The 25,717-nt window shown below is 48.2% G+C and overlaps 2 protein-coding genes across 3 annotated transcripts in view; one reads left to right on the top strand and one right to left on the bottom strand.

The window, feature by feature from the left end:
- The window catches only part of COL17A1 (collagen, type XVII, alpha 1), a 63,132-nt gene extending 44,728 nt beyond the window's left edge, over positions 1-18,404 (top strand). Inside the window, exons 27-52 of the mRNA XM_011977538.1 lie at positions 11-46; positions 665-727; positions 1,996-2,031; positions 2,289-2,360; positions 3,333-3,359; positions 4,302-4,337; positions 6,195-6,230; positions 6,470-6,550; positions 7,599-7,634; positions 8,978-9,106; positions 9,457-9,483; positions 9,804-9,836; positions 9,925-9,999; positions 10,323-10,373; positions 10,907-11,032; positions 11,651-11,788; positions 12,317-12,385; positions 12,798-12,938; positions 14,126-14,215; positions 14,316-14,426; positions 14,922-15,068; positions 15,358-15,756; positions 16,329-16,466; positions 16,734-16,796; positions 16,940-17,020; positions 17,404-18,404. Of these exons, the coding sequence (XP_011832928.1) occupies positions 11-46; positions 665-727; positions 1,996-2,031; positions 2,289-2,360; positions 3,333-3,359; positions 4,302-4,337; positions 6,195-6,230; positions 6,470-6,550; positions 7,599-7,634; positions 8,978-9,106; positions 9,457-9,483; positions 9,804-9,836; positions 9,925-9,999; positions 10,323-10,373; positions 10,907-11,032; positions 11,651-11,788; positions 12,317-12,385; positions 12,798-12,938; positions 14,126-14,215; positions 14,316-14,426; positions 14,922-15,068; positions 15,358-15,756; positions 16,329-16,466; positions 16,734-16,796; positions 16,940-17,020; positions 17,404-17,459 (2,297 nt within the window). The 3' untranslated portion in view covers positions 17,460-18,404. The remainder of the gene's footprint in view (positions 1-10; positions 47-664; positions 728-1,995; positions 2,032-2,288; positions 2,361-3,332; positions 3,360-4,301; positions 4,338-6,194; positions 6,231-6,469; positions 6,551-7,598; positions 7,635-8,977; positions 9,107-9,456; positions 9,484-9,803; positions 9,837-9,924; positions 10,000-10,322; positions 10,374-10,906; positions 11,033-11,650; positions 11,789-12,316; positions 12,386-12,797; positions 12,939-14,125; positions 14,216-14,315; positions 14,427-14,921; positions 15,069-15,357; positions 15,757-16,328; positions 16,467-16,733; positions 16,797-16,939; positions 17,021-17,403) is intronic.
- A 2,044-nt stretch (positions 18,405-20,448) lies between these two features.
- Positions 20,449-25,717, bottom strand: part of SLK (STE20-like kinase) — a 60,830-nt gene continuing 55,561 nt past the window's right edge. For both annotated transcript variants that reach the window (XM_011977509.1, XM_011977511.1), the window contains one exon: positions 20,449-24,098. In XM_011977509.1, the coding sequence (XP_011832899.1) occupies positions 23,952-24,098 (147 nt within the window). In that variant the 3' untranslated portion in view covers positions 20,449-23,951. The remainder of the gene's footprint in view (positions 24,099-25,717) is intronic.

The raw sequence follows: 25,717 nt of genomic DNA, 5'->3' as shown, positions 1-25,717 counted from the left end.
TTTGTTTTAGGTGACCAGGGTGAGAAAGGACCTCGAGGCCTCACAGGTCAGTCTGTCATGGGAATCTACTTTAATCCATCCATGACTTTTGTAAATCCATCCGTCATTAGGTTGGAAAAAATCCAGAAGTAAGAGACCGAATCTGTTTGAAACCCTTCAGGGAACTTGTGATCTAGAAAAAACACAAGATGAGAAAATAAAGCCTGGAATGGAGGATAAGGAGGTATCCAGATATATAGTCCAAACAGTAAATGTTTGGAGCAAAAAAGAAAGTGTAGAGTTGTCTCTGATAATTTTGGGGAATACAGTTGAGAAAATTAAGCTCTTCCCGAAGCAGCAGAAAGTTTGCACCACTGGTATCCTCTCAACCACTGACTTCCTGCCAACTGGCGTGATTATAAAGGAAATTGATAGTAATAGAGCTGTGACTTAAGGGGTGGTTTTCAGTTTCCAAGGAGATAAGACTCATGCACATGCCCATGGTTCTGATTAGGTGTGGTTTCTGGGTGAGCCCATGCCACTGCCCAGGGGTACCAAGTAGCCCTGACCTTGGAATCAAAGCAGAAGCTGCTTCTTTGACCTCTTGGAGGAGGGAGCAGACTACTATTGTTGAAGCATACACAGCTTGCAAGTGTCCAACCAGCTAGTTCTTTGTCCATTGCAGGCGAGCCTGGCATGAGAGGTTTGCCTGGTGCTGTTGGTGAGCCCGGGGCTAAAGGAGCAATGGGTAAGTATTCCAAAGGAATGGATTCAGTGAGTTCCCCATTTGAGGGGTCACCACGACCCTGGAGGCAGTCTTCTAGAACTGCCTCTCCTGCTCTCTAATCTGCCCACCCCTGGTAGAGTCTCCCTTGACCAGTCATTTCTGTGTCTGGGCATCCTTTCTGGGGCTCAGAGAGCTGCAGTTACCTCTGTGGGTTTCTTTCCACTTTGGGAAAGGCCTTACAGCTGCCTTTAAGCTCCCCACTCCCCTGGGGAAGATAGTGTTGAAGTCCTTAGGAACCTCAAGTGCTCCAGGAATCCCAGGGCTAGTCTCATGGCCAAATCCAGGTTTTTATCCTTTTGCTCACCTGAGGTGCCTGTCAGCCTGGCTGCAGAAACTGACCAAGAATCTCAGAGGTAGCCGGGTGCAGTGATTCACGCCTGTAATCCCAGGGACTCAGGATGATCGCTTGAACCCAGGAGTTGGAGGCTCAGTGAGCTATGATTACACTATTGCGCTACAGTCTGGGTGACAGAGCAAGAATCCATTTCTAAAAATAAAGGCCAGTGTTGAGGATCAAACCCAAGAAGGGTTTAAACCTCACCTGTGGAGATGAAGCATCTGCACGCTCGTTCAGTTCCCCAGCTGTTAGTGCTGACACTGCTAGGCAAGTGAGATGCTTTACCTCCCTCAAGGGGAGATAAGACTTGCATGAGGTGACAAGTGTCATGCGAGGTACAGAGTGCTGTGAGGATACAGTCAAAGGAGAGATTTGTTTCCAACAGGAAGGATGGAGGAAGGGGCATTTCAAGTGGTCCCAAAAAGTTAGAAAGATTTTAATCATGACCAGTTTGGAAAATTCCATGCAGGGATGACGGCATGAGCAGGGAAAATGGGAAAGAAATGGGAAAGAGCAAGATATGGTTCCAGAAGGCCACTGTTTTGGAGAGAGTTTACAATAAATAGTGCCTAGAGCAGAGGAGACAAGAACATGGAGGACCTTGACTTCTAGGCCCTCAAGTAAATACGACAAGCATTGAGCATCAAGCTTCTTGAGATGCAATGGGAAGGCACCGAAAAATTCTCAACAGGAAAAGACACAATTGCTGGTTTAGGAGAAGGGGCAGGGGGAGTACTGTATCCAGAGAGTGTGACAGACAAGGCTGTCCCCTGGCTCATGCCTGCGTGGGCTGCTGGGAGACAATGTGCTTCAAGGACACTGGGACAGGAGAGGGAGGAATCGCAGAAATCACTCCAGGAGCAACTGAGAGACCTTGCTTCTACTTTACCAGGTCCTGCTGGCCCAGACGGACACCAAGGCCCAAGAGGTTGGTCACTGATCTGCTGCTCCAGCCTCACTCCCATCACAGCCCATGTTCCAGCATGCAGCCCTCAGTCCCCTTAACCATAGTGCAGAGGAGTGTATGGCATGTGGAAGTGTGCAGTGTCCAGTTCTGTTCCCCTTCTCCTTCCCACCTGCCAGCAAGTCAGTTAGGAACACTCTCAGAAACTATCAGCTCAGATGTGATGACCAGTTTAGCTTTCCTAAATGTAAACACGTCCACGTTGGCCATTCTCTCTCTAGGTGAACAAGGTCTTACAGGGATGCCTGGAATCCGTGGCCCACCAGGACCTTCTGGAGACCCAGGAAAGCCAGGTAACAGAGCCGGAAGAGGGAACCATGGCCCTGCTTAGTGTGTGTGTGCTTTGTGTGTGCAGATGTAGGCATGTGTGTGCGTGTGCATGCACAGGTGTGCAGGTTGTGGGGGAAGGGGTGTATATGTGCATGGTTGTGTGTGTGTTCTTGCAGGTGTGCACAAATGCACCCATGTGTGCCTTATCCCGTTTTCCTCCAGCAGCTCGGCAGGGAACTGCCGTAGTGTTAGGTTGTTTTGTGTGCTGTGGCTGTAGGCCCTGGCACCTCTGGGTAACTAAGTCTGGCCATTCAGAAGAGTGGGATTAACAACTGAGTACAAGGAGTTCTAGAAAGGGTCAAGGACACTCTGAAAACTGCAGACTTGAAGGTCACCTCACTATTTTGCTTCTCTGAGCCCTTCCCCTCTTGTCCTCTCCTGGGACTGTACTGGGCCCTCACCAACACCCACCGGGCAGAGGAGGAAGCCATTGTTAGAGTCTCCACCGAGAGCAAAGAGCAAACTTCTCAGGGCTGCAGGAAGAACAAATGAAAACCAGCCAAGAAAGCTGTGTGGTCAAGGCGGGTGGGCATTCGTTGGGGGCCTCTGAGAGTATAGGGGCCTCCTCAGTCTCCTTTGGCGGGTGCCCAAACAGGAGCCATAGAGGGGGAACCTGGGGCAGCATTGGGATCCATGAGTGTTGAGCATTCTGGGTTTGTGGCTGTCCTCAGATTCCAAAAGGGTCTGTGAACCCTAATAGGCTCAGCACCATTGCCTGAGAAAGCAGTGGGTCGCTTCACTGCAAAGCCCAAAGAACTGCTCTCCATCCAGAGCTGAGAGGTCCATGGATGCTGGCTGCCCCGGCAAGAGACATGTCCTTCTGTACCCACTGACCCTTCCACTGCAATGTCCACCGGTTTGTGCAGGTGTGGGTGTGGCTACCAGGGATGGCCTCAACCCTTCTACTGTTCCCTCTTGTGTCTGATTTTCTGCAGGTCTCATAGGACCCCAGGGACCTCAGGGTGAGTCGCTGGATCACTCCTACCTTCTCCTGGGGTAACTGCTTGGGCCAGGGCTTTTCCTGCAGTCACCAGAGTTTTCGCTCCTCTGCCAACTCCCTGGCACACACTGCCTTTCACTGTGAGTCTTGAGAAGCACCTTAGGAAGGAAAAATAGACACAGAACAATCTAGAACACCATTCTAGTAGAAATGAGATTAGATTGTGTACCAATTCTGTCTGCCTGTGCCCTGTTCCCCTCGGGTGCAGGAATCTGAGAGGAACCCCAAGCTCATAGCAGAGCTCCTGCTAGCCAGGACAGCTGTTATTCCAGAGGCCCAAGTTCCCCCACTGGCATGGCAGCGCATGGGCGCTCACCCTTGTTCAGGAAAGTCTAGTTTCTCTGGGACAGCCTCAGTGTTAAAGCCTGTCCTGTAGTTGGACCATTGTGCCCCCATATTACTACACCCATCCCCTAATTTCCTGAAAGAAATTAGGCAAAGATTGAAAATGAAATCAGGCAGCAGCCCCCCAGCAGTTGAATGCATAGGTACATGCTTCCGATGCTGTCACAGAGGAGTTCAGTAGTTAAAGGCAAGAGGGTGATGCTGCATTGGACACAGGAAACCCAGCCCCGCCCCTGCAGGGGAGAGGGGAGACAGAGGCTGCTCTGCAGACTCCAGGTGGCTCATAACCCCAAGGGATGGAACCCCTCCAAAGCTGAGCCCATGGGCCTCTGCCTGCTCCAAGCCACGCTGTTGCCCCATTTCCCAAAGAGGGACAAGGGCTCAGAGCAAGAGGCTCCCCAGGGACTGTCTAGACTAAGGCGGAAGGCAAAGCTGGTGCGTCCCAGGGTTTCAATCAGCAGTGTGGCTGTGCTGAGTGACAGAGCACTAGTTACTACCGAAGGGTGTCTGGAATTGCTGGGTCTTCATCATCCTGAATAACTTGTTCTAATCACATCAGGACTTCCCGGTACCCCTGGCCGACCAGGAATAAAAGGTAAGCGAATTTCCAAATGAGATTTCTTTCTTTTTACTGGCCATTTTTGTGGAACGAAGGGATGGACAGGAAGAGGCCTTTCTCTGGCCAGAGCCTGGATCAACAGTGGCATCTAGTGGTTCCAACAGAGGGCTATGAGGCTGGGAGCCCAGGGGTTTGTGAACCAAGCCCTGAGTCCTCAAGCCTGACCTCTCCCCAGACACCTCCCCACCCCACCAACCTGAGCCTTGCAGGAGGTTCTGGAAGGGCACTGCCCTCCCCAGAGCCTTTCCATGCCCTGTTTTGCCTCTGAATGCCCCTATTAGTGCTTCATCCCCCTGGTATGTAGGCTTGGTCCCCTCCTAACAAGTCTCTTCCCCTGGGGCAGGAGCTCCCTTTGCCTTATCATTCACATCAGCCTTAGTGTGAATGAGTATATCAGACCTTTCCTGAGAGGTGGCTTTAGTACAGGCAGAGAGGAGTGTTAAGATGCTACTGAGAGGGCAAGTCGGGGTACTCAGAGGGGAGCTCATCCTCAGGGGTCTGACTGGGGCAATGTGGTGATGCCTATACACACAGTGACCCTCTTGTCCAGTTCTGCCTATCAGACCTCAACCCCGAGCAAGTTCAGGGATCCACAGTGCTCAGGGACAGTCTTTCTCCTTCTGTTCCTGTGACCCCAACACGCTCCTGAACTTTGACATTCTATCGAGCCGTGCTGTGTCATGAGCAGTTACTGTCACTCTTGGTGGGAACCTAAAATAACCACTTTCCAGAAATCATTTCCAGTGACTGATTGGGCCAAGGAGTTCTTTAGGGCTCACTAAATGTAATTCCAAAATAATGATAACTGAGTTTATAGATCCCAGGCAGACCACACTAGGTCCATGGATCTGTTCACAAATGGATGGTACCTTTTGTAAGAGTCTCATAGGTTTTGGAATTCCCAAGGATAACAGAAACCCTCCCTTTTTGAGGGCCCATGACTTCCTGTCCAAGGGGGAGTTCAGACCCTGACCGGACAACATGCACAAGAGGGCCTTTTTACCCAATGTTGGATTGCATCCCAACAAAACAAACTCAAGTGCTTCTCCTGTCTTGTTCACGAGCCCTGGCTGAAGGATGGTGAGCAGAGACCATCCCTCTGCTTTCCCTTCGGGAGACAGCAATAGTCTCCTTTCATTGTGTGAATGAATGAATTGCTCACAGAACTTGGGAAATGAAAAAAAGGAGCCCCTAAAGAATGGTTTCCCCAAGTGAGTCCATGGAGTGTCAGTTCTCAGCACTGCATCCAGTTGATACGTTTGGGAATGTCCTCTTCTCAAAAGTCCTCCACGCACACTTGCATTTTCAATGCTCTGAGACACAAGGCAGAAAAGAGATCTTGTTCACCTTTACATAACTCATACCGTCTCAGACTTACCCACCGCAGAGCCCCCTTTAATCCTGCACAGCCCTACAGCTGTCCCACAGAGCACTCTGGGAATCCCGCTCTGCCTGGGAGGCTCACTGCCTCTGTCCTTTGACCTTTGAGTAATTTTCCCACCTAAGGCGATTCCCAGGCAGAGTGGTGGAATGTGGGAGCGTGAAGGACTCTCCAGTCAGCCTCATTCTGGGCTCACTGAAAGGCAAGCTTTCCACATCCTCAAGTGAAGCCAATTCCCTGAATGAAGATGGATGCTCTGGCCTCCAGGGGCTCCGGCTGAAAGGACTTAATGCATCTTGCTTGCCTGCCTTCAGTTCATTAAAATGCCTTTAGCCTGAGGCTGAGAGGCCCAGAAGTGGGTCCCAAACGCAATCAGAAGCCTTGAAAATGGCTTATTGAGCCACTAATTGATCCTCAGAACAACCACTCTCGGCCTTTTCCTCTCTTTCTAGGTGAACCAGGAGCACCAGGCAAGATCGTGACTTCAGGTAGGCAGGTCTTAGAGGGACCCTCCTTTCTGTGTCTTTCTTATCCTGGGCACCTACCTTGGCTCGCAGTGTTCTGGGCAGGATGTGGCAGGCAGCTTTTTGGATCAGTAGAGGGGGAGGAGGGAAATTTAGCAGTGATGAGAAGAGATGCCAGGCAGTCCACCACAGCCTGGCTCGAGTCCCAGCACCTCTGAGTGAGAAGAGTAGGGCTCAATGTTCCATGTGCCTTCTGCTTTCAGACGGGTCATCAATGCTTACTGTCCCAGGCCCCCCAGGGCCTCCCGGAGCCATGGGACCCCCAGGACCTCCAGGTGCCCCAGGTCAGTCTGTTTTCTTGCTTTGCCCCAAATCAGCAGTAGGTCTTGGTGGTAGTGACTAGCCCTATTTGTTCAGATCCTGAGACCCAGGGCAGGAACTGAATCTGGTAAACAGAATAAGGAGTTTGGCCCGAGAAAAGCAAACTCTTGCATTCTCAGACAATGAAGTAGATCAGTTATCCTACTTCACAGCATAGGAGGCGAATGTTCTCTCAGCATTTACAGAAGGGGAAGCTGAGGCTTGGGGCAGGTAAATGGCCTGCCCAAGGTCCCACAGCCAATAAGCAGCAGGACAAAAGATTTGGCTCAGATCAGTCTACCTCCAGAGCCTGTGGCCACTCAGAAGACCCAGTCCTTGAACCCTTTGTTTCCTCCTGGAAAACGATTTGATATTCTGCATCCAGGGCAACAAAAATGCTAGGTATCTATTTGAAGAAAATATCCCCAAATGGGATGGTGACAAAAATATGAAAATTTCGGAACAAAGTTGTTAGGAGATAAAACAAATACTTATTGAGAGAGCAGGACACTCAATAATGCCTGCTCTGTGGTTTCAACTGTATTTTTACAAGATGCAAAAAAGAAAAAATGCTGGAAGAAAATAAAATAAAATGCCCACAAATTGAAGAGTTGTGGACAATTTGTTTTCTACCTTTCCAAAGTGCCTTTTTGTTATATGTATTTTTAATTATTTTAAATTTGTGTGTACAAATGAAGTGCACAACTTATCACAACCAATGCCAGAATGTACCAGCCTTCCCTCCTGACAAGCTCCAGTGAGAAGGAATACGTAGAGGCACGTAGAAGTCCCTAACCATTACAGGACAGCAGCAGAGAGGGCAGTCCTGCCTGCCCCGGGCTCCTCGTACCTGTCAGAGATGTTCTCACGCAACTGGACCACACAGCTGGTCTCAGATTGCTTATTGCTCTCAAATAAGCAAGGTGGCCTCTTTGGGTCTCTGTTCCATGCCTTGGGAGGAATTATGCCTTTAGTTCTTCCTATGACCCTACACGCGTGATTTAGCCTTTTCTTCCTCAACCCCATTTCCAGGCCCTGCCGGCCCAGCTGGTCTCCCAGGACCGCAAGGTAGGTCACACCCTGCAAGAACGCAAGGCGATGGGCCAGGTCGGGAGGACTTTCCTCTCAGGGTGGACATGGGCCCCTCTGTTCTAGATGACGTGAAAGGTGTGTTTTGGAAAAGGAGGAGAGGGCCAGGGCTCTTCACCAGGGTCTTGCAAGCTGATTCCCTGGAGCTTGGGGCAGCTGTCATAGAAGTTCTGGGAGTCCAAGAGGACCAGGGGCAGACTTGGCCTTGAAGATGAGTATCTGGCAGGAGTGCACCACTGACCCAGGGAGCAATGACAGGGGTCTGTGGGTTCTTGGCCACAGGCCCAGGCTGAGAGGACTGACTCCCAGGTCCTTTAAGGAGCCCAGGTGGAGACTGCCGGGCCTCCCACCTGGACATCTGGAGTGCAGAACAGCAAAGGCGTCAGCCCACCTGGTCCGGCGCTCACTCTGAGCTATCACTGTGTTAGGAGCTTGGTCTTCAGTGTTTCACCGAGCCTTCCCAACACCCCTGTGATGTAGATCTTTTTGACCTTGGTTTACAGAGGAGGAAACTGAGGCTGAAAGAGGTTGAGAACTTACCCAAAGTCACCAGCTAGACATGTGGGAGCAGGGGTTTGAACTCAGACTTTCTGACACCAAAATCCAGTGTATCCCCATCATTCCACATGCTCTTATCTGCTGTCGGGGAACTTGACTATGGTCTTGCCCTGCCTCTGAGTGAGGGGGCACCCTTAGCAGATGAGGTGCTGCAGGTTCCTGTGCCATGACACAGGGCCTCCCCTCTTGTCAGGGAGTCAAGTCACACCTGTTCTCCACCTCAGCCCTTGTCCTGCCATGAACTGTGGCTGTAGCCTTGTGGCCACAACCTACTCACCAGGGTTCCTGCTCCTGACTTCCATGGGGATGTGTTTATATAATCTTCCTGCTTGCTGCACATGGAGGGAATAACCATGGCAACCCAACCACCCTGGTAGTCTGGCCTGAGGGAGGGAGCCAGCTCTGCCCTTGGGGAGCTTCTGGCCTAACCAGGGAGACCTGGTTCCTATCCTTGGGGAGCCCAGGTCTGATAAAGTAGGCAGGATACATGCACATGAAATAAGTGCTGACAGTACAACATAGAAACTTATGGAAATAACTTTAAAGCAAGCATTAGGCCAGAACCTGTTCCTAGTGGAATATCCATCCACCCATCCATTTACCCACCCATCTACCCATCCACCTATCCATCCCCCTATCCATCCATCCATCCATCTATCCATCCATCCATTCACCCACCCACCTACTCATACACCCACCCATTCATCCATCCACCCACCCATCCATCCATTTGACAAGTATTGATTGAGCATCTATGTCGTCAGGTGCTGTGCTAAGTGCTGCTTCCTCACAAACATCAGTGTCCATACTCAAACTATTTCTTTCTTCTGCAGAAACCTTCCTCTCTGGCCCCCCAGGCCCACCTGGCCCCCCAGGTCCCAAGGGAGACCAAGGTGAGAACAGTGTATCAGGGAACCCAGAAGCCAGTATGTGTCCTCTGTTTACCTGCTGGTTGCCAGGAGGGTTTGGATGAAGCTGAATGAGCTGGGGCATTTTTGCATCCTTCTGCCTTATCCCATTGGGAGCTCAGCAGCCTGGAGCAAAGGTAGCGGGGACGCACAACAGTCAGAAACTCTACAAAGGATAGCCACCCAACATTGGCCTAGTGAAAAGAGAGGCACAAGGAACCCCAAGTTCTATATCAGCTCCAGCATTGGAACCCCTATCCCCTCCTCCATGGGTCCACTGAAACCACAACACCTGGCTGGTACCTGTCTCATAGCTCTCTGCCTTTCTCCCTCAGGTCCCCCAGGCCCCAGAGGACACCAAGGTACAGTAGAGCTGGCATCAAACAAAACCTGGGGTAGGGGTGGGGGTGGCAAAAGCTCACCTTCCAAGAGCTTTGAGCTTGACAGAAAGGCACGTGGTGCAAATAAGCAAGAGTAGAGCAGCATGTCTCTAGGAATGGTTGAGTATGTGCATGGGTGTGGTGCAAGTGTGTGTGTGTGTGTGTGTGTGTGTGTGGCATCTCTAGGTACTGCCCAAAAGGCAATGCAGCCCCAGCAATCATGGATCTTGGGGAGGCTCTACGGGGCTGTTAGTGGGTGAGAAAAATGAGACTGACTGTCCCTCTCTTGTTGTGTTCCTCAGGCGAGCAAGGCCTCCCAGGTTTCTCAACCTCAGGTAAGGGCTGAGCCTCGCCCCATTCTGGCTCTGGCCAGCGCCTGTCCGAACCCTGGCTGACTGCATTGTGTGTGTTGTTGGCTTCCAGGGTCCAGTTCTTTCGGACTCAACCTTCAGGGACCACCAGGCCCACCTGGCCCCCAGGGACCCAAAGGTGACAAAGGTCAGTGAGGGAGCAGCGAGAAGGTGATGAGGAGTAGGGGTGAGCCTGGCGCCCACAGCCCAGAGCCTGAAGAGATGGCAGCAAGTACTTATCAGTGTAAAGTCTTGGGAGAAAGAAGAGGCTGCAGGAAGGAAAGGCCAGAGGGAGAAAGGGACAAGGACATGGAGATATAGCCTCCGTGAAAGGGAGCTGTGGTATTATTACAAAAATGAGGCCAAGAGCCATGGGACAATTGTTGAGACACACACTAATAAGTGTGATTTGGCTTAACCAGGGAAGGCTTCCTGGAAGAGGTGATGCAAACTTCTCATTTTGGATTGCAGGTGATCCAGGTGTCCCAGGGGCTCTTGGCATTCCTAGTGGTCCTTCTGAAGGTAAGAACTGAAAGTGACCAAAGTTCCTCTCCGCTTCTTCTGGTGAAGGCTGATCATTCCAGTGAGGATGTTGCTCTATTCGTTCATTCATTTCTCCATGATTGATTGTTGACTATCTCCATGTGCTAGGGCCTATGAGCTGCCTTTAAGGAGGTTACGAGATATGGGGTTGAGGGAAGGACCCAGGCACATATAATGATAACTAACAATGCAGACTCCACATGATGGAGAATGGAAAGACCCTGGGTGCTGGGGAGTTGAGAGAAGGGGGATGCCATGTTGGGGGTCCTTCAGCAGGTTGCAGAAGGAAAGGGTAGTTCAGCCTGGGGCAGCTTCCTAGCTCCGTGCCACTTTCAGACAGTGGCTGCTATAGGCTCTCCTTTCTTCTCTTCTTGGGGATCCTTCACCTTGCCACTATCCTATTTCTCCCCCTGAGAAGACCCTCCCTCCTCAGACCATGGAAGCTATTCCTGGGCCCGTTTGTCTGACCGTAGGGTGGAGAAACGACACAGGACACTTTCTCTTTGCTGCAGGGGGATCATCATCGAGCACCACGTACGTGTCAGGCCCGCCAGGCCCCCCTGGGCCCCCTGGGCCTCCGGGCTCTATCAGCAGCTCTGGCCGGGAGATTCAGCAGTACATCTCTGAGTACATGCAGAGTGAGTGGCCGGCCGCCCCAAGCCGTGGGGACAAGAACACGGAGATACAGCCTCTGTGCAGGGGAGCTGTGGTATCATCACAGAAGTGACGCTAAGAGACATGGGACGATGTCGGGCAGTGGGAAAGTGTGTGTGTGTGCGCGTGCGCGTGTGCGCATTGAGGAAAACAGTGTGTGTGTCCGGGCCTAGGTCTTCCTCCTGCAGAGCCAGGCCTACAGGCCTGTGAGCTCCCCAACACCAGCCTTCTCGTAGCTGCCCCCGACACAACCTCACCCTCACCCACACCCCGGGAGGAGGCTGGCGCGTGCTCATTCCCATGTACACACGCGCTTTCACACCGCACCTGCATGTACTCATTTGTCAAATGGGTGGCTGGCTGGAGTCTTGCTGGCCCACAGCCCTCATGGGCCACTTGACCCAGCTCAGGCCTCTGCCTCAGTTTCTCCATCTGTAATTAAGGGAATGACAGTGACGGGGAGTCTAGGCTCCCTCCTGGCCCAGCCTTGTGCCCATGTGTGGGGTGGGGCAGGCATGTTATCATGTGCTTCCGGTCACCTCTGTGGGGAGAACATGTCCTCTTGGGACAGTCTTGACTTTGCTTTGTTCCTTGGTTGGCAGGTGACAGTATTAGGTCTTACCTATCCGGAGTTCAAGGTCCCCCAGGCCCACCTGGTCCCCCAGGACCTGTCACCACCATCACAGGCGAGACTTTCAACTACTCAGAGCTGGCAAATCACGTTGTGAGCTACTTACGGAGTAAGCCTCTCCCCATGCCCTGCACCTGGCACCTTCCTCCTGTGGCTCTGCTTCTGCTCCCAGAGCCTCATCTCCTCATTTGCTGTTTGCTTTGCCCTTCTCTGGAATATGAGTTTTAATTCTGAATTCCTAATAATTGGGCCACTGGGATACAGTGTCAACAAGAGTCTGTCCAGATTCAGGGCGGCCACGCTGGAGAGCCACCGAGTGAGCTGTCCTGCAATCGACTGATGTGTTCCTAATTATAGGTTCTTCCTACGTGTGCATGAAGGTTGGCCGCATCTGGCAGGCATTAGGCTAAAGCATGTCCTTGAAAGTAAACTTCCTTTCTCACCAAAAAAAAAAAAAAAAAAATCCCAACAACAATATTTGACTTTGTTATGCTTTCAAAATACCCTCATAATACTCCATTCATCCATTTCCCCCAAAGACAGACAGCTCGGTGACCGGGCCTTTCAGATTCTGGAATAATGAGAGTGGTGCTTCAGTACCTGCTAAGCAGGTAACCTGAGGTTTTCTTCCCGACAGCTTCGGGGTACAACGTCGGCTTGTTCTCGTCCTCCATCTCTTCTGAAGACATCCTGGCTGTGCTGCAGCGTGAGTCACCTGTTGGGGGATCGAGAGTGGGACTATCTTTGCTTTCTCCTGGCCTCACTCGTCAGGCAAACCTTGTCCTTATCTGAGCCTGGGGAGGGCTGCAAGAGGTAGGCAGAGTCCTTTAGACAAAGAGCCACTTATGGCGCTGATCTGCTTGCTGAGTCAGCAAACCGGCTGGAAAGGGGGCAGGAAATGTCCTCCCAAGCCCCCATGCCAGGCAAGCTGGCAGTTGTCCCTTCAGGAACCTGGCAGCTTGCTGGTGTCCCCCCTGAACACTGTGGGCCTACGGACCCAGAACTCACAAATGTCATGCCAGAGTCAATTTGTGTAGGGGAACCCAGGCTGTGGCTGGACCATGGGTGGGACCCCCATGTCCTGGGTGGGTCCTGCTAGTACATCCTCTCCTCTCCAGGGGATGATGTGCGTCAGTACCTACGTCAGTACCTGATGGGCCCTCAGGGTCCGCCAGGGCCACCAGGAGCCAGTGGAGATGGGTCCCTCCTGTCTTTGGACTATGCAGAGCTGAGTAGTCGCATTCTCAGCTACATGTCGAGTAAGTGTCTGCAGGAGGGTTGGTTAGGAAGGGCCTGGGATGACTGGGATGAGGACTCCCAGCATAAACTTCCCTGTGATTGCCCCACTGACCCCCACCTGCCAGGCTGCACCAACCCCAGCAATGAGCAGTGCTCAGAGCTGTTCAAACCTGTAAGCCTGAAGCAGGTCAAGAAGCATGGCAAGGAAAGCCAAAACGGAGGTCCCAGTCTCGTGTGGCGTCTACATACAACTCTCTCTCTCTCTCACACACATACACACACACACTCCCATACACACACACACACTCCCATACTCTCACACACTCACACACATACACACTCCCATACTCTCACACACTCCCATACACACACTCTCTCCCATACACACATACACACACACTCCCATACTCACACTCCCATACACACACACACACACTCACTCCCATACTCTCACACTCATACACATACACACACTCCCATACTCAAACATACACACTCCCATACTCTCACACACACTCCCATACACACACACTCCACACACTCTCTCCCATATTCTCACACACTCACACACATACATACTCGCATACTCACACACACTCCCATACACACACACACTCCCATACTCACACACTCACACACATACACACACACTCCCATACTCTCAAATACACACACTCCCATACACACACACTCACTCCCACACACACACTCCCATACTCTCTCTCACACTCTCACATACACATACACACACACTCATTCCCATACACTCCCATTCTCACTCCCATACACACTCCCATACATACACACTCCCATACACACACAGCCCCATACACTCCCATTCTCACACACCACACACTCCCATACACTCCCACACACACTCCCACACACTCACTCCCATACATACACTCCCATACACACACTCCTATACACACTCCCATACACACACACTCCTGTACTCACACATACACTGACTCCCATACACACACGCGCTCACAGAATGAAGCACACGGGCACCTGGACCTGCTTCTCCGGCCCCGCGGGCCCCTCCCCTCCTCCCTTAGTGCTCCTCTTCTCTCTCTCCCTGCCACCATCTCTTCTCTTTCTTGGACCCCACTTCTGTCCAAACCTCTTCTGTGTCCGACCCCCTCTCTGACAGGGTGTTTCCATCTGCCTCCCCCTGCCTGATCCGATTCCATCACATCCCTAGGTTCTGGGATCAGCATTGGGCTTCCTGGTCCCCCGGGGCCCCCTGGCTTGCCGGGAACCTCCTATGAGGAGCTCCTCTCCTTGCTGCGAGGTAAGGCCCAGAAGGGGACATCTGTCCAAGTGGTTGGGGAGGAAGCAGAATCCCTTGGCACAGGCCAGGACTGACTTCGTGCCCTCCCTTGGTGTCTCAGGGTCTGAATTCAGAGGCATCGTTGGACCCCCAGGTCCCCCGGGTCCACCAGGGATCCCAGGCAATGTGTGGTCCAGCATCAGCGTGGAGGACCTCTCGTCTTACTTACACAGTAGGGCACTGCGGAGTGGGATGGGCAGGGCAGGGGATGCAGCTGGGCCTTGGGGGCTCCCACAGGCTTTAGCAAGGGCAGTCCAAGTGCTCCTGGAGTCTGCACAGGGCTGGGTGCGGGGCCCTGGAGAGCACCACATGTGCTGGCAAGGGGCCTTCCGCTGTGGCAGGAACAGAGATGGGGAGCGATGGCTTTCCCAGGTACAGCCCGGTGTGTGATTAGGGGCGACCTGGGGCTCCACCTCTCAGTGACTGGAGGGCTGAGTTGAATGAGGCTGAGAATTGGGAGTGGGAGGGCCTGACGGGGGCAGCCATTCCTGGATGATGCCAGGAAACAGCAGGCTCTGGCCTCCTGCTTTTCTCTCCTCCCATCACCCGGGAGGCTCAGCCTTATCCCCTCCTTTCAGGTGGGGCCCACAGCGCCCCCAGCACAAGCTGGAAATTCACCTTCCTCCGCAGCACTACCCTGACCTTTCTTTCTCCTCCCTCTGCCCAGCTGCAGGTTTGTCATTCATCCCAGGCCCTCCAGGACCTCCTGGTCCCCCAGGTCCTCGAGGGCCCCCGGGTGTCTCAGGAGCTCTGGCAACCTACGCAGCTGAAAACAGCGACAGCTTCCGGAGCGAGCTGATCAGCTACCTCACAAGTAGGTGCCCCCGACGGTGATGCCCCACCAGGTACCCCGCAGGCCTTGCTTTTCCCTGTAAGTGGGGCAGGGAGGCACTTAAAGGGACAGGGAGGCCACACATGAGAGCCACTAGTGGGGTAAGCCCAGTTTCCTTCCACACCAGCATTCTGCCACTCGGGTACGAGAACCCTAAAGTTCACTTCCGGTCTCTCAGGGGCATTGACACCCTGGGAGAGACTCCCTAACTCCCAAGTCTTTCTCTCCACCGAGATCTGAGCTCCCACTCATGCAGCTTCTCACCCTGCAGGTCCTGATGTGCGCAGCTTCATTGTTGGCCCCCCAGGCCCTCCTGGGCCGCAGGGACCCCCTGGGGACAGCCGCCTCCTGTCCACGGATGCCTTCCACAGTCGGGGTAGCAGCTCCTCCTCACACAGCTCGTCTGTCAGGCGGGGCAGCTCCTACAGCTCTTCCACGGGCACAGGAGCGGGCACAGGAGCTGGCACAGGCTCCCTGGGTACAGGGGGTGCCTTCGGTGCAGCTACAGGAGACGGGGGCCCCTATGGCACTGACACCGGCCCAGGCGGAGGCTATGGGGCAGCAGCAGAAGGCGGCATGTATGGTGGCACTGGCGGACTATTTGGGGCTGACTTTGCTGGAGGTCTGGATTACAATGAGCTGGCTGTGAGAGTGTCAGAGAGCATGCAGCGTAAGTGGGGACATTTAGGCCTTGGTGCTGGGGGGAAGGAGTGTGGGAGCATCTCCAGACTGGCTTTCTTGTTTGTGGAACCCCCAGGCTGTGAAGACAGAATCAGGCAGGCAGGGACTGGAGGGGACTGGCAGCCCCAACCTAGTTCTCAGCCCGCTCAGCTCAAGGAGCCCCAGCCCTGGGACCTGAGCTGTGGGGAACAGAGCACGCCGGGGGCTTTGTACTTTGCTTTCCAAGACTTAATTCGTTCTGGGACCCAGATAAGTCATATGACCACACTGGGTTTTCTGCTGGGGCTGAGAGAAGGATGTTGGCTAAGAGTCTTTTCCCTGTGCAGCTTAACAGCACAGTTACACAGTCAACAAGCTTTTGATGCCGGCCCGCAGCAGGAAGAGAACTGTGCCGGTCACACAGTGGAATACAAAGGAAGTCGGAGGGCTTCACCCTTGCTGCGGCTTGATCTAGTTCAACTGCTTTGGGAGTTAGTTAGATACTCGGAGAGCACTGTGCTCCTGCTGAAGCGGGTGCTGGGCGACCCCTGCTTCCTGTGCCCATGCTCTGGTGTTTTACAGGTCAGGGCCTACTGCAAGGGATGGCCTACACTGTCCAGGGCCCACCAGGCCAGCCTGGGCCGCAGGGGCCACCTGGTATCAGCAAGGTCTTCTCTGCCTACAGCAACGTGACTGCGGACCTTATGGACTTCTTCCGAAGTAAGGGCATCCAGCTGCTTCCCCAGCACCTGCCTCACTGCATAGGTTCCTATGGGTCTGCTCCAGAGACACTAGTCTCATGAGAGACCTCCAGTTATTAACATTTGAGATGCTCAAAATTAGACAAATTCTATAAATTCTGAACTTTGTTTCCTCTTATATATCCAAACTCCATCACTATCTCTGTGTTACTCTGAACAAATGACTTGCTGTCCCAAGCTTCCAGGCAATCAAGACTCTAAGGCCAGTGTTTCCCTGCTTTTGCAGCTTATGGAGCCATTCAAGGACCCCCTGGGCAAAAAGGAGAGATGGGTACTCCAGGACCCAAAGGTAAGTGATGGCAGAGCCAGTCCCCGGATCCTGTGTAACACCCACCTCTTACTGAAAAGAGCTCCTGTGCTGGTGCCACACCGGCTACCTGTGCCCTAAGTCCCCAGACTCATGTATTAGTTATGCCCCATTTGTCCTTCCAGGTGACAGGGGCCCTGCTGGGCCACCAGGTCATCGTGGGCCACCTGGCCCTCGAGGGCACAAGGGAGAAAAAGGAGACAAAGGTAAGTGTTGACTGCTCCATGATTTGCATGTTCTGGAGAGCTGCAAGGCTGACGCTCAGTAGAGAAGCAGGTGATTTGTTCCAGAGCAAGCCTGAGAAATTCAGGCAAATGCCAATTACTCCAGGCAGACACTGCCAAAAGCAGAATTTGCATAACAATCCCATTCACAGTGAGGAAGAAAAGGAGAGTGCCAAAGCAGGGAGGAAAAGGAGAACCAAGCTGGTGTTGAAATGGGGCAAACAAGTTAAATAAATGTATAGTCTTACAAAAGATTTCACCTTTGAAGCCATCTTTGCAGTAGTCACAGTTGCCATAATTGCCCAAGCCAAGATCCCCACAGGCCACAAGATGTTTTAACTTCCTCCCGATCTTCTAACTTTCAGGTGACCAAGTCTATGCTGGGCGGAGAAGGAGAAGAAGTATTGCTGTCAAGCCATGAGCTAGCCATGGCAGGACAGCTCCTGGACCAGGTGTCATCATGCATATGGCACTTAGGTCCAAGCTCTCCAGAGGGTGAAAGCTGGAGTCTGTCAATGTCCTACTGAGACAGCATAGCCAACCTAGCTAGCAACATTTGTTTTAGTCTGAACAATATATACTTATAGAATTCAGTCGAAGATACACAATCTGAAACAGCTTCATGGGGTGGACTCTAGTAAGAGTAGTTGCAATGTTTTAGAATGAGATTTACTTCTCTGCTATCTAGATCTGAACTCCTTGGCTTCTTTACTTAGTTCAAGCCCCAGCCTAGGAAAGCCAGTTACATAAAAGTTGGCTCAGGAGTCTTAGAGCTTTGCTTAAATATGAGCCCAGAAAAGGGAGGATGGGGATGGGGTGCCTTCCTGGAGGTGACACTTGATGGGGGTGTGTTCTGGTTACTGCTGCAAGGCTGTGCCATCATCAGCTCCTTCCTCCCCTGTTCATTCTGCATTCTGTAGTCAGTTGGCTAAGAAGTGACTCTTGCAACTAAAAAAATTAAGAAATTCACTTCCTCTCTAGGAGGTGATAGGGTTTCTAATGGTTATCATATATGTATATCACATTCCCATTTGCTTAGAAAGTCTGATTGCAGCCATGATTGTCCATAGGCCCATGCTAGAGTTCATGGATATGTTATACTGAACCAGGCCAGAGCAAACAGAAAAACAAGGGTGAAGGGCAATGGATAAGGAAGGAAGAAGCAGGGGGGGGACAGAATAGCTGATGCTGGGGACACAGCGTCAGCTCAAGACATCACCCTCCGTTCTGCATTCAGAAAATGGCACTTGGGGGACAGGGTGCAGTTGGTCTTTAACCACTTTTCAATGTCTAAAAACATTTGTTTGTGGTCCATAAGATGAAACATCATTTCAATTGTAAAATTTCCAATTAAATTTTTTTTTCTTTTTTAATATCATGTTTAATGTGATTCATCTGACCAAAGAAACGTCAAAAAAATAGTCTGGGTTAATAGGGTATGACTCTAACACTGTTTATTACAAACACAAGAAAGCAAAAATGGTTGTATTTTGGGGCACAGCTTCTGGTATTTCATTCAATCCCTGAAGTCTTTAAAGGCAAATCTTTAGATACCTGCCAACTATGAACTCAATCTGGGGATTTTACGAAGTATATTAAAGTTTTCCCTAAGCATAAGTTATCTGAAATAAACAAGCAAGAAATGAGCAAGAAGATTATTTGCAATTAGGTAGTGCTTTATCCTGGGGCAATGGAGTTATGATTGTAGGGTAAGTAATATATGGAATATAAAAACTTCTATTAAAGAAAAATGTACAAATCTCAAATGCCCCAAAGAAATGCACAATAAAATCAGACACTCCAATTCAGAAGAGACTATACTTGGCCACTTTGTGAATCTGTTACAAGTTGTGAGTCTCAAATTGCTGGATAATTAAAAATGGGATTAAATTACATCTACTTCTACACCACTACTCTTCTAAAAAGACTGTTTATTTTCCATAAGGTCTCTGTTGAGTATCTCATATTATCCCATAAAAAATGCCCCACTTGTTTCCTCTGTATCAACCCCTAACGGCAACAACCAGTCAAGCACTACACACTCTACATGGTCTTTTTGCCTCTTTTATTATATCCTGATAATTGCCTGCTATGAATTAATGAGAATTTTTTTTAAAATGAGGCTGAGTGTGGTGGCTCATGCCTGTAATCCCAGAATTTTGGGAGGCCGAGGCAGGCAGATTGCTTAAGTCCAGGAGTTCGAGACCAGCTTGAGCAACATGGCAAAACCCCATCTCTACTAAAAATACAAAAAATTAGCCAGCGTGGTGGCGGGCACCTGTGATCCCAGCTACTCGGGAGGCTGAGGCTGAAGAATCACTTGAACCTGGGAGGTGGAGGTTGCAGTGAGCCAAGAATGCACCACTGCGCTCCAGCCGGCGAGACTCCACCTCAAAAAATAAAAATAAAAATTAGTTCATACAGCCTCTAGACTTCAAACAACTTGAGTTTTACTGTCTAATGAAAACTATTGTGTATAATAAAGGAATTGTGCCTTTTAAATAATTTTTTTCATTAGAATTATTTTTACCCAAAGGCTGAATTTTTTACTTTTTAATTGTAGCTTTTACACTTATTAAAAGTAACTTCCAAAAAAAGGGGGGAAAAAGATGTTTTGGCCCTTTTAAAAAAGTAGCTTTAGAGGTTCAAGTATTATATCCCCTTTAATAGTGATCCTTATCTTGATTAATCAAGACATAGGAGTTTTTCCTTGTTACTAGATTTACCTAAGACACCGAAAGTCTTCATAAAGTTTTATGCTCAAGTAAAATAGGGTATAAGTCCAAACATACGACCTTCTCTGGACAAAACTCAGAAGGAGGATGGGCAGATATGAGGTTATGTCCTCAGCTGGATGGCAATGGATGTGAGCCTCTTTTGTTTCATTTTTTTTTTAAGTCAAGAATGAGCTCAATAGTGCACAACGCTCCCAGATTAGAAAATGGCACTCCATGCGTCCCTCCAGCTGGACACGTGCCAAGTGATGCTGCCTAGTGTCTACTGAATCTTGCATGAACATTGTCAATGACGAAGACATTATTTCTGCGGAAGTGATGTCATATGATTTGTGAAATGCTTGGTGAGAAAAATCATCTATCCCAAGGGGGAAAGAAATTAAAAACATACACATATATACATAGGCTGACAGAAATATTTTAAGCACCTCCCAAAGGAGGGCTTTGCATGCTGAAAGACAACCCCCAGCAGTTACTACTAAAACCTACATTTGAGTGTGTGTGTGTTTGCGTGTGTGCTGTGGACTACAGACAGCTAGGAATACTAACTCTGGGAGGGTCAGAAGACCTGGGGGACTGCAAGTTTTGCAGTATAACTGGGACCAACAACTGCAAAGTTTCTCAGGCAGGACACTCCAGTTTCAAAGATTCTCAATAAAAGACTGCTTCCCAAAATTGATTAAGAAATAACTTTATTTTTCATGTGTCAATCCCATGATTGAAAGGACATGTTGCTCCCAAGTAGACAAGAGACATAATCTGAAACAAACTTATTTCTGAAAATTTAGCTTATGAACTCATTACACTACAAACCAGAGAAGGAGCACAAAAAGCTGCAGCCCACACTGAAACCTGGCAAACACTCTCCGCCAAGATTAGTAGCAGGAATGTTAAAGCTTTATCAAAAACATGTCAGCAACAGAACAGCAACAATACAGCCATTAACTGTTGTGCCTTCAACTTAAGAAAAGCATTTAAAGTATCACCCCATTTCTTATAAACATTTCTCAGAAAAGAACTGTTCATCAAAAGACTATTAGAACTCGAACTCTCTTCTTTCACTTCAGTTCTAGATTTTCTTTAATCAACAATATCTCTAGTTAATACTTAGAAAGAATTTGGCTTCTCAGAAGAGTCTTTGTCATTTAAGCACAGTGTGGAATGGGAAAAAGTGTACAGTTACAAGGAAACTAGAAGAGTACAAAAAAATAGTCACTTCTGAAACTCGCTGATGCTCAAGAAATCAGAGACCCTTCATTAAAGTGGGTCTCATATGCCTGAGAGCTTTGTGCTTGAGGAAGTATGACTTAGAGGTAGCTCTGGTTCTGGTAATTTATATTTAATTATAATTTGCTGTATCCTGTCACAAGAGAGTTCTAATATTTTCAGCAAAGTAAAAGCATTCAACATTTTTTCCTTACCCACCCTATAGCTTCCCCATAGAAAAAGATAAGAAAAAGCTTACTGTGACTCCACATAGAATAGCAGCTAATTCCGCAATTCACACCGTATGGTTGTTGACAGGACTAGGAAAGGCAGCCTGGTGCCCCAAGCTCTAGGAGCTGGATCTGCAGAAGTGTGCAGGTCTGCTGTGTTTACAGCACTCAGGGAAAGAGGGGAGGAGGTGGCTAGTGAGGGTGCACGTTTGGAGAAGTTTTTATGTGTTTCATGGCATATTCTGCCACAGCAACAAAACGCCAAATCAGGAGTAGATTTGACTGTACTCTTCCACTTCAAAGAAGTCTGTGCCCCTCGCCTACTCCCCACCTACACATCATGCAAGAAAGATAGATCACTATCATCTATTTGAATACAGGGTCTCAGAAGAGGTGGGGCTGGTATGGGTAAAAACAGCATATTTTATAACAAAACACTTTTTGAAAAGATTTATATAACTTTACGTATTAAAATGAATGCTTTACCTCTACATATGTGTCACTGCACAGTCTTGCACCCACACGAATATGGTCATACTTGAAAGCGAACTCAAGCACGAACACTGAATCCAAAAGGCAGTTTTGAGGGAGATCCGAGAGTTGCTGCAACCTTACCCACAGCGTCAACCATTCTACTCTGAGCCTCTCTCCTTGAATCAATACTCTGAATGTCAAGTTGAAAGGAACAGAAAGAATCAAATATTCAGACCAAATTAATCAGGCACCACACACTATTTAGCACACAGGGTATCAATTAAATGATACTGGAAAAAAAAAGTCTACTGCCTGAGGTATTCATTTTTTAAGTCAATAAACTGAAAATTTCAAAGGAGAACGTGTTATGAAAATGTTCCTTCCCAATCCCTCTTCAAATAAATCATTAAATACACTGGGCAACATTATACTGTCATTTTTATCATAACAATATAAACCATTTTTATCATCCTGAATATTACTTTATAAAGATATATATTTTAAAAGGCTTTCAAAACATTTTTCAACCCAGCATTTGAGAATAAAGCATTAAGAGTTTTGTATACAGTAACACATTCGTGTAATAAGTGTATGAATTTACAACCATACATAACATGTATATATATGTATATATATTTATATGAAAAACAAACTTGACCAGAAGTTAAGGCTACCTACAAAGTTGTCCAAGTAAATTATGCTTGTCAAAACAATTACAAAATTAAAATCACACATGCATTTTTAAATCATCTAAATCACTGACAAAACAAAGTTCAGCATCCAAAGTTTTCAAATTAACTGCAAGAAAGTGCTACAGACATTTATATTTTCTAAATATGAATCAGGGTTCCCACAAAGTTACATTTAAATTTTTTACCAGCCTCAAAAGGAATATAACTAAAAACAAACTTTGACAATTTGGTACCTAGCACTCTTAAGAGAGAATAGGTTGAAAATGGCAGGCAGCAAGCATCATTTACAAATGTGCTGTCTCACACAGCAAAGTACAGTTTATAATACTGTCTGACCTGACACGTGGTTGAAATTCTAAGCCTCAAAAGGGACTAGGAGTGAACATTTCATTAATAATTACACACATCAGCAACCACATGATAAAGGCTTCAGGCTTTTCCCACTCAAATCAAAGTGAATGATTTAAACATGGAACAAAATAGAACCAAGACATAAGTAGCCTCATTTCAAAATAAGGAAAAGTAATTTCTGACATGTGCCTAAATATTTAAACTTTTAAAAAAGTATTCTGAGCAAATGCCTCTTTTAAGATTAATTTCCAAAGATATATTTATAAATATAACTCACAGCCTGCGGGCCTCTGACAGAGTTTTGAACAGAATTAGCTAAGATGGAGAGAAATCATTTAACCAGCTCAGGTATTATTTTAGAAAATAAACAGAGACAGCTAAACCTATACTGCCTAAGTTTCATGAGTTTTACATTTCCAATTTGCAATCTAAAAGCTACCTCTTTTTTTCATCTTTCCAAACTTTGTATATGAAAATTTCTATCAAATGGTAAGAGAAGCAAAAATTCCAAAAGAACCATGTTTAATTCTAAGGATGTTTTTGTCCCTGTTGATCAAAAAGAAAATCCTACTTATGACTTGACTGAAATGTAGTGTTTCAGGCACTATCTTAAGAACATTAGCACCCTCGATTATTAGCTCATGCCTAAAGAGGTCATTCGTTTTGACAAATCACTGAAATAATTTTTCTCTTTTAAAAGAGGTTGTTCCTATTTAAAGAAAAAATATATTCATTTACTGAGTCAATAGCATATTTGAGCAAACCATAGCTTTTTTATGAGAGCTGATCCACCAAAAGAAAATTATCCCAATGCTCTACAGCAGAGCTTCAACTACAGAATTTAGGCATCAATGAGAAGTTACGTCAGGTAAAAGGAATTTATTAATACTTAGTGATGTAACAGTTTTTCTTAAATAACTTTAAACATTATTTCTCCAACAGTTTTCAGGTAGCAGTGTCTAAAGAACATAATTTTTAAGAAGAATATACAAAGTCACCTTAGTCACCAAGATGCTACTTTGCCAACATGGCCTAGCATCTGTCTTAGTTTGTTTTCCCTTCATCTTTGCTTTTTTTTTAAAAAAAAAAAAAAAAAAAAGGAAAACACCTAGAAGGTGAGGCAGGTGATTGTCTTCGTGAGCTATCTGACAGAGAGTGTGGCAGAAGATGAGAACAGAATGACACACTGAAAGAGCCAAACCCACGCAGAGAGTGTTTCCCATTGTTATGATCCGGTGGAATGCAAGCTGGGAATAGGATAAAATTTGGAAATCCGGCTCTGTGTTGATGGGTTAAGGCATTCAGACTCCCCAGTCATTTTAAAGAATACTTCCTGTTCCTGTAGTTTCCTGGCAAACTCTTCTTCCAGTGTCTTAAAAAGAAAGGGAAAAATAAATTGTTATGTGCTGGTATTACATATAGAATTTATGCTGACAGTCCAGATAAAACTGCTTGTCCAAAACACATTCTTTGTGTATTATCCTAAAGAAGACATGTCTGCTCAATTTTTTAAGATCATAAGCTTTGCAGAGCCCTATGTGCAAGTCCAGCTCAGTCACATAAATGGACAATTTGGGTCCATTACTTACCTTCACTATATTAGAGAACCATTTAATTCCTCAATTCCTCTGCTGTAAAAATAGGGATAATTTGCTATGTGAAGTCTAAATGTGATAATGATGTACTTCCACATACTATGCACTCTAATATACGGTACCTATTATTAACTATTATCTGTTTCTCCCACATGGCACTTACCCTGCCTGCTTGTTATTTGAGTTGCGAAGCGCCTGTCTTTTCTTTCACACTACGCTGTAAGATAAGCTGTTTAAAGGCACAATCTAAACCAGAATCATTTTAACCCCCATAATACAGAGCAAAGGTAAGCGCTTGAGAAATACAAGAGGCACCGTTGTGATGTGAATGTCTGTGCTCCCCAAATCCATATAAAAACCTAATCCCTAATGTGCGGCACTATGCACAGAAGGTGGGACCTCTGAGAGGTGATGAGGTCATGAGGTGGAGCCCTCCAAATGGGTAAGTGCCTTCATGAAGGGCTAAAGAGAGCTGTTATTCCACCGTGTGAGGACACAGTGAGAAGACGGCAGTCTGGAACCCTTACCACAGCGTGACCGTGTTGGCACCCTGGTCTCAGACTCCCCAGCCTCCAGTTTATGGCATTTTGTTATAGGTATCAATGACTTTGTGGAGACGTGATTCAGGGATAAGTGGTGCTGTAGAGGTACAAAGCACAGGAAAAGAAGGAAGGATATAGGAGGGGTTCTCAAAAGAGGTGGAACATGAGCTTAGTGCTGAAGGAAAGATAAGAATTTGATAGGCAATATGGGAAAGGCATGCCAGACAGAGCTGAAACACAGCACAAAGGCAGGAAGCTGAGGAGCTGGTGTGAGGACTGGTCATTATACCCAAGGCTGGAACATGGACTGGGAACAAAGTGGCTAGTGGGAGAGGAAGCCAGAAAGGGTGACTGTAACTCAGGTGTGGCACTATGAAGGCTTCACAGTCAAACTGAATCATTAATTTACATTTTACTCTGATGGAACTGAAGATTTCTCAACATCACTATGACAGTGTCAAGAGATGTTCTTGAGGATAAATCCTCTGGTGATGGTAGGCGAGTGGGAAGAAAGGAAAGGGAATTAGAAACTACAAGGCCCATTAGGCCATTCCTGAACAATTTAAGCAAGCACCAGGATAGCAGTGAGAAAGAAAGGAGACACGTTACGAAAAACAGTCCAAATTAATTGGCATCTGATTGAATGAAGGGTGTGACAGAAATGAAAAATAATTCTGGTTTCTAGCGTAGATGTCAGTTAAGAGAACAGGAATGTAGAAAAGAACATCTGGCGGTGAGCAGCCTGCAGTGAACGGGGAAAGGTGAGATGGAGATGAAGGAACATCTGGTGGTGAGCAGCCTGCAGCGAGCGGGGAAAGGTGAGACGGAGATGAAGGAAAAGGATGCTGAGTTTG

The sequence above is a fragment of the Mandrillus leucophaeus genome, unplaced genomic scaffold (assembly GCF_000951045.1).
Source record: "Mandrillus leucophaeus isolate KB7577 unplaced genomic scaffold, Mleu.le_1.0 Scaffold18, whole genome shotgun sequence".
Taxonomy (NCBI): domain Eukaryota; kingdom Metazoa; phylum Chordata; class Mammalia; order Primates; family Cercopithecidae; genus Mandrillus; species Mandrillus leucophaeus.
Note: the sequence above shows the minus strand (reverse complement) of the source record. Positions and strands in the feature narration are given on the sequence as shown.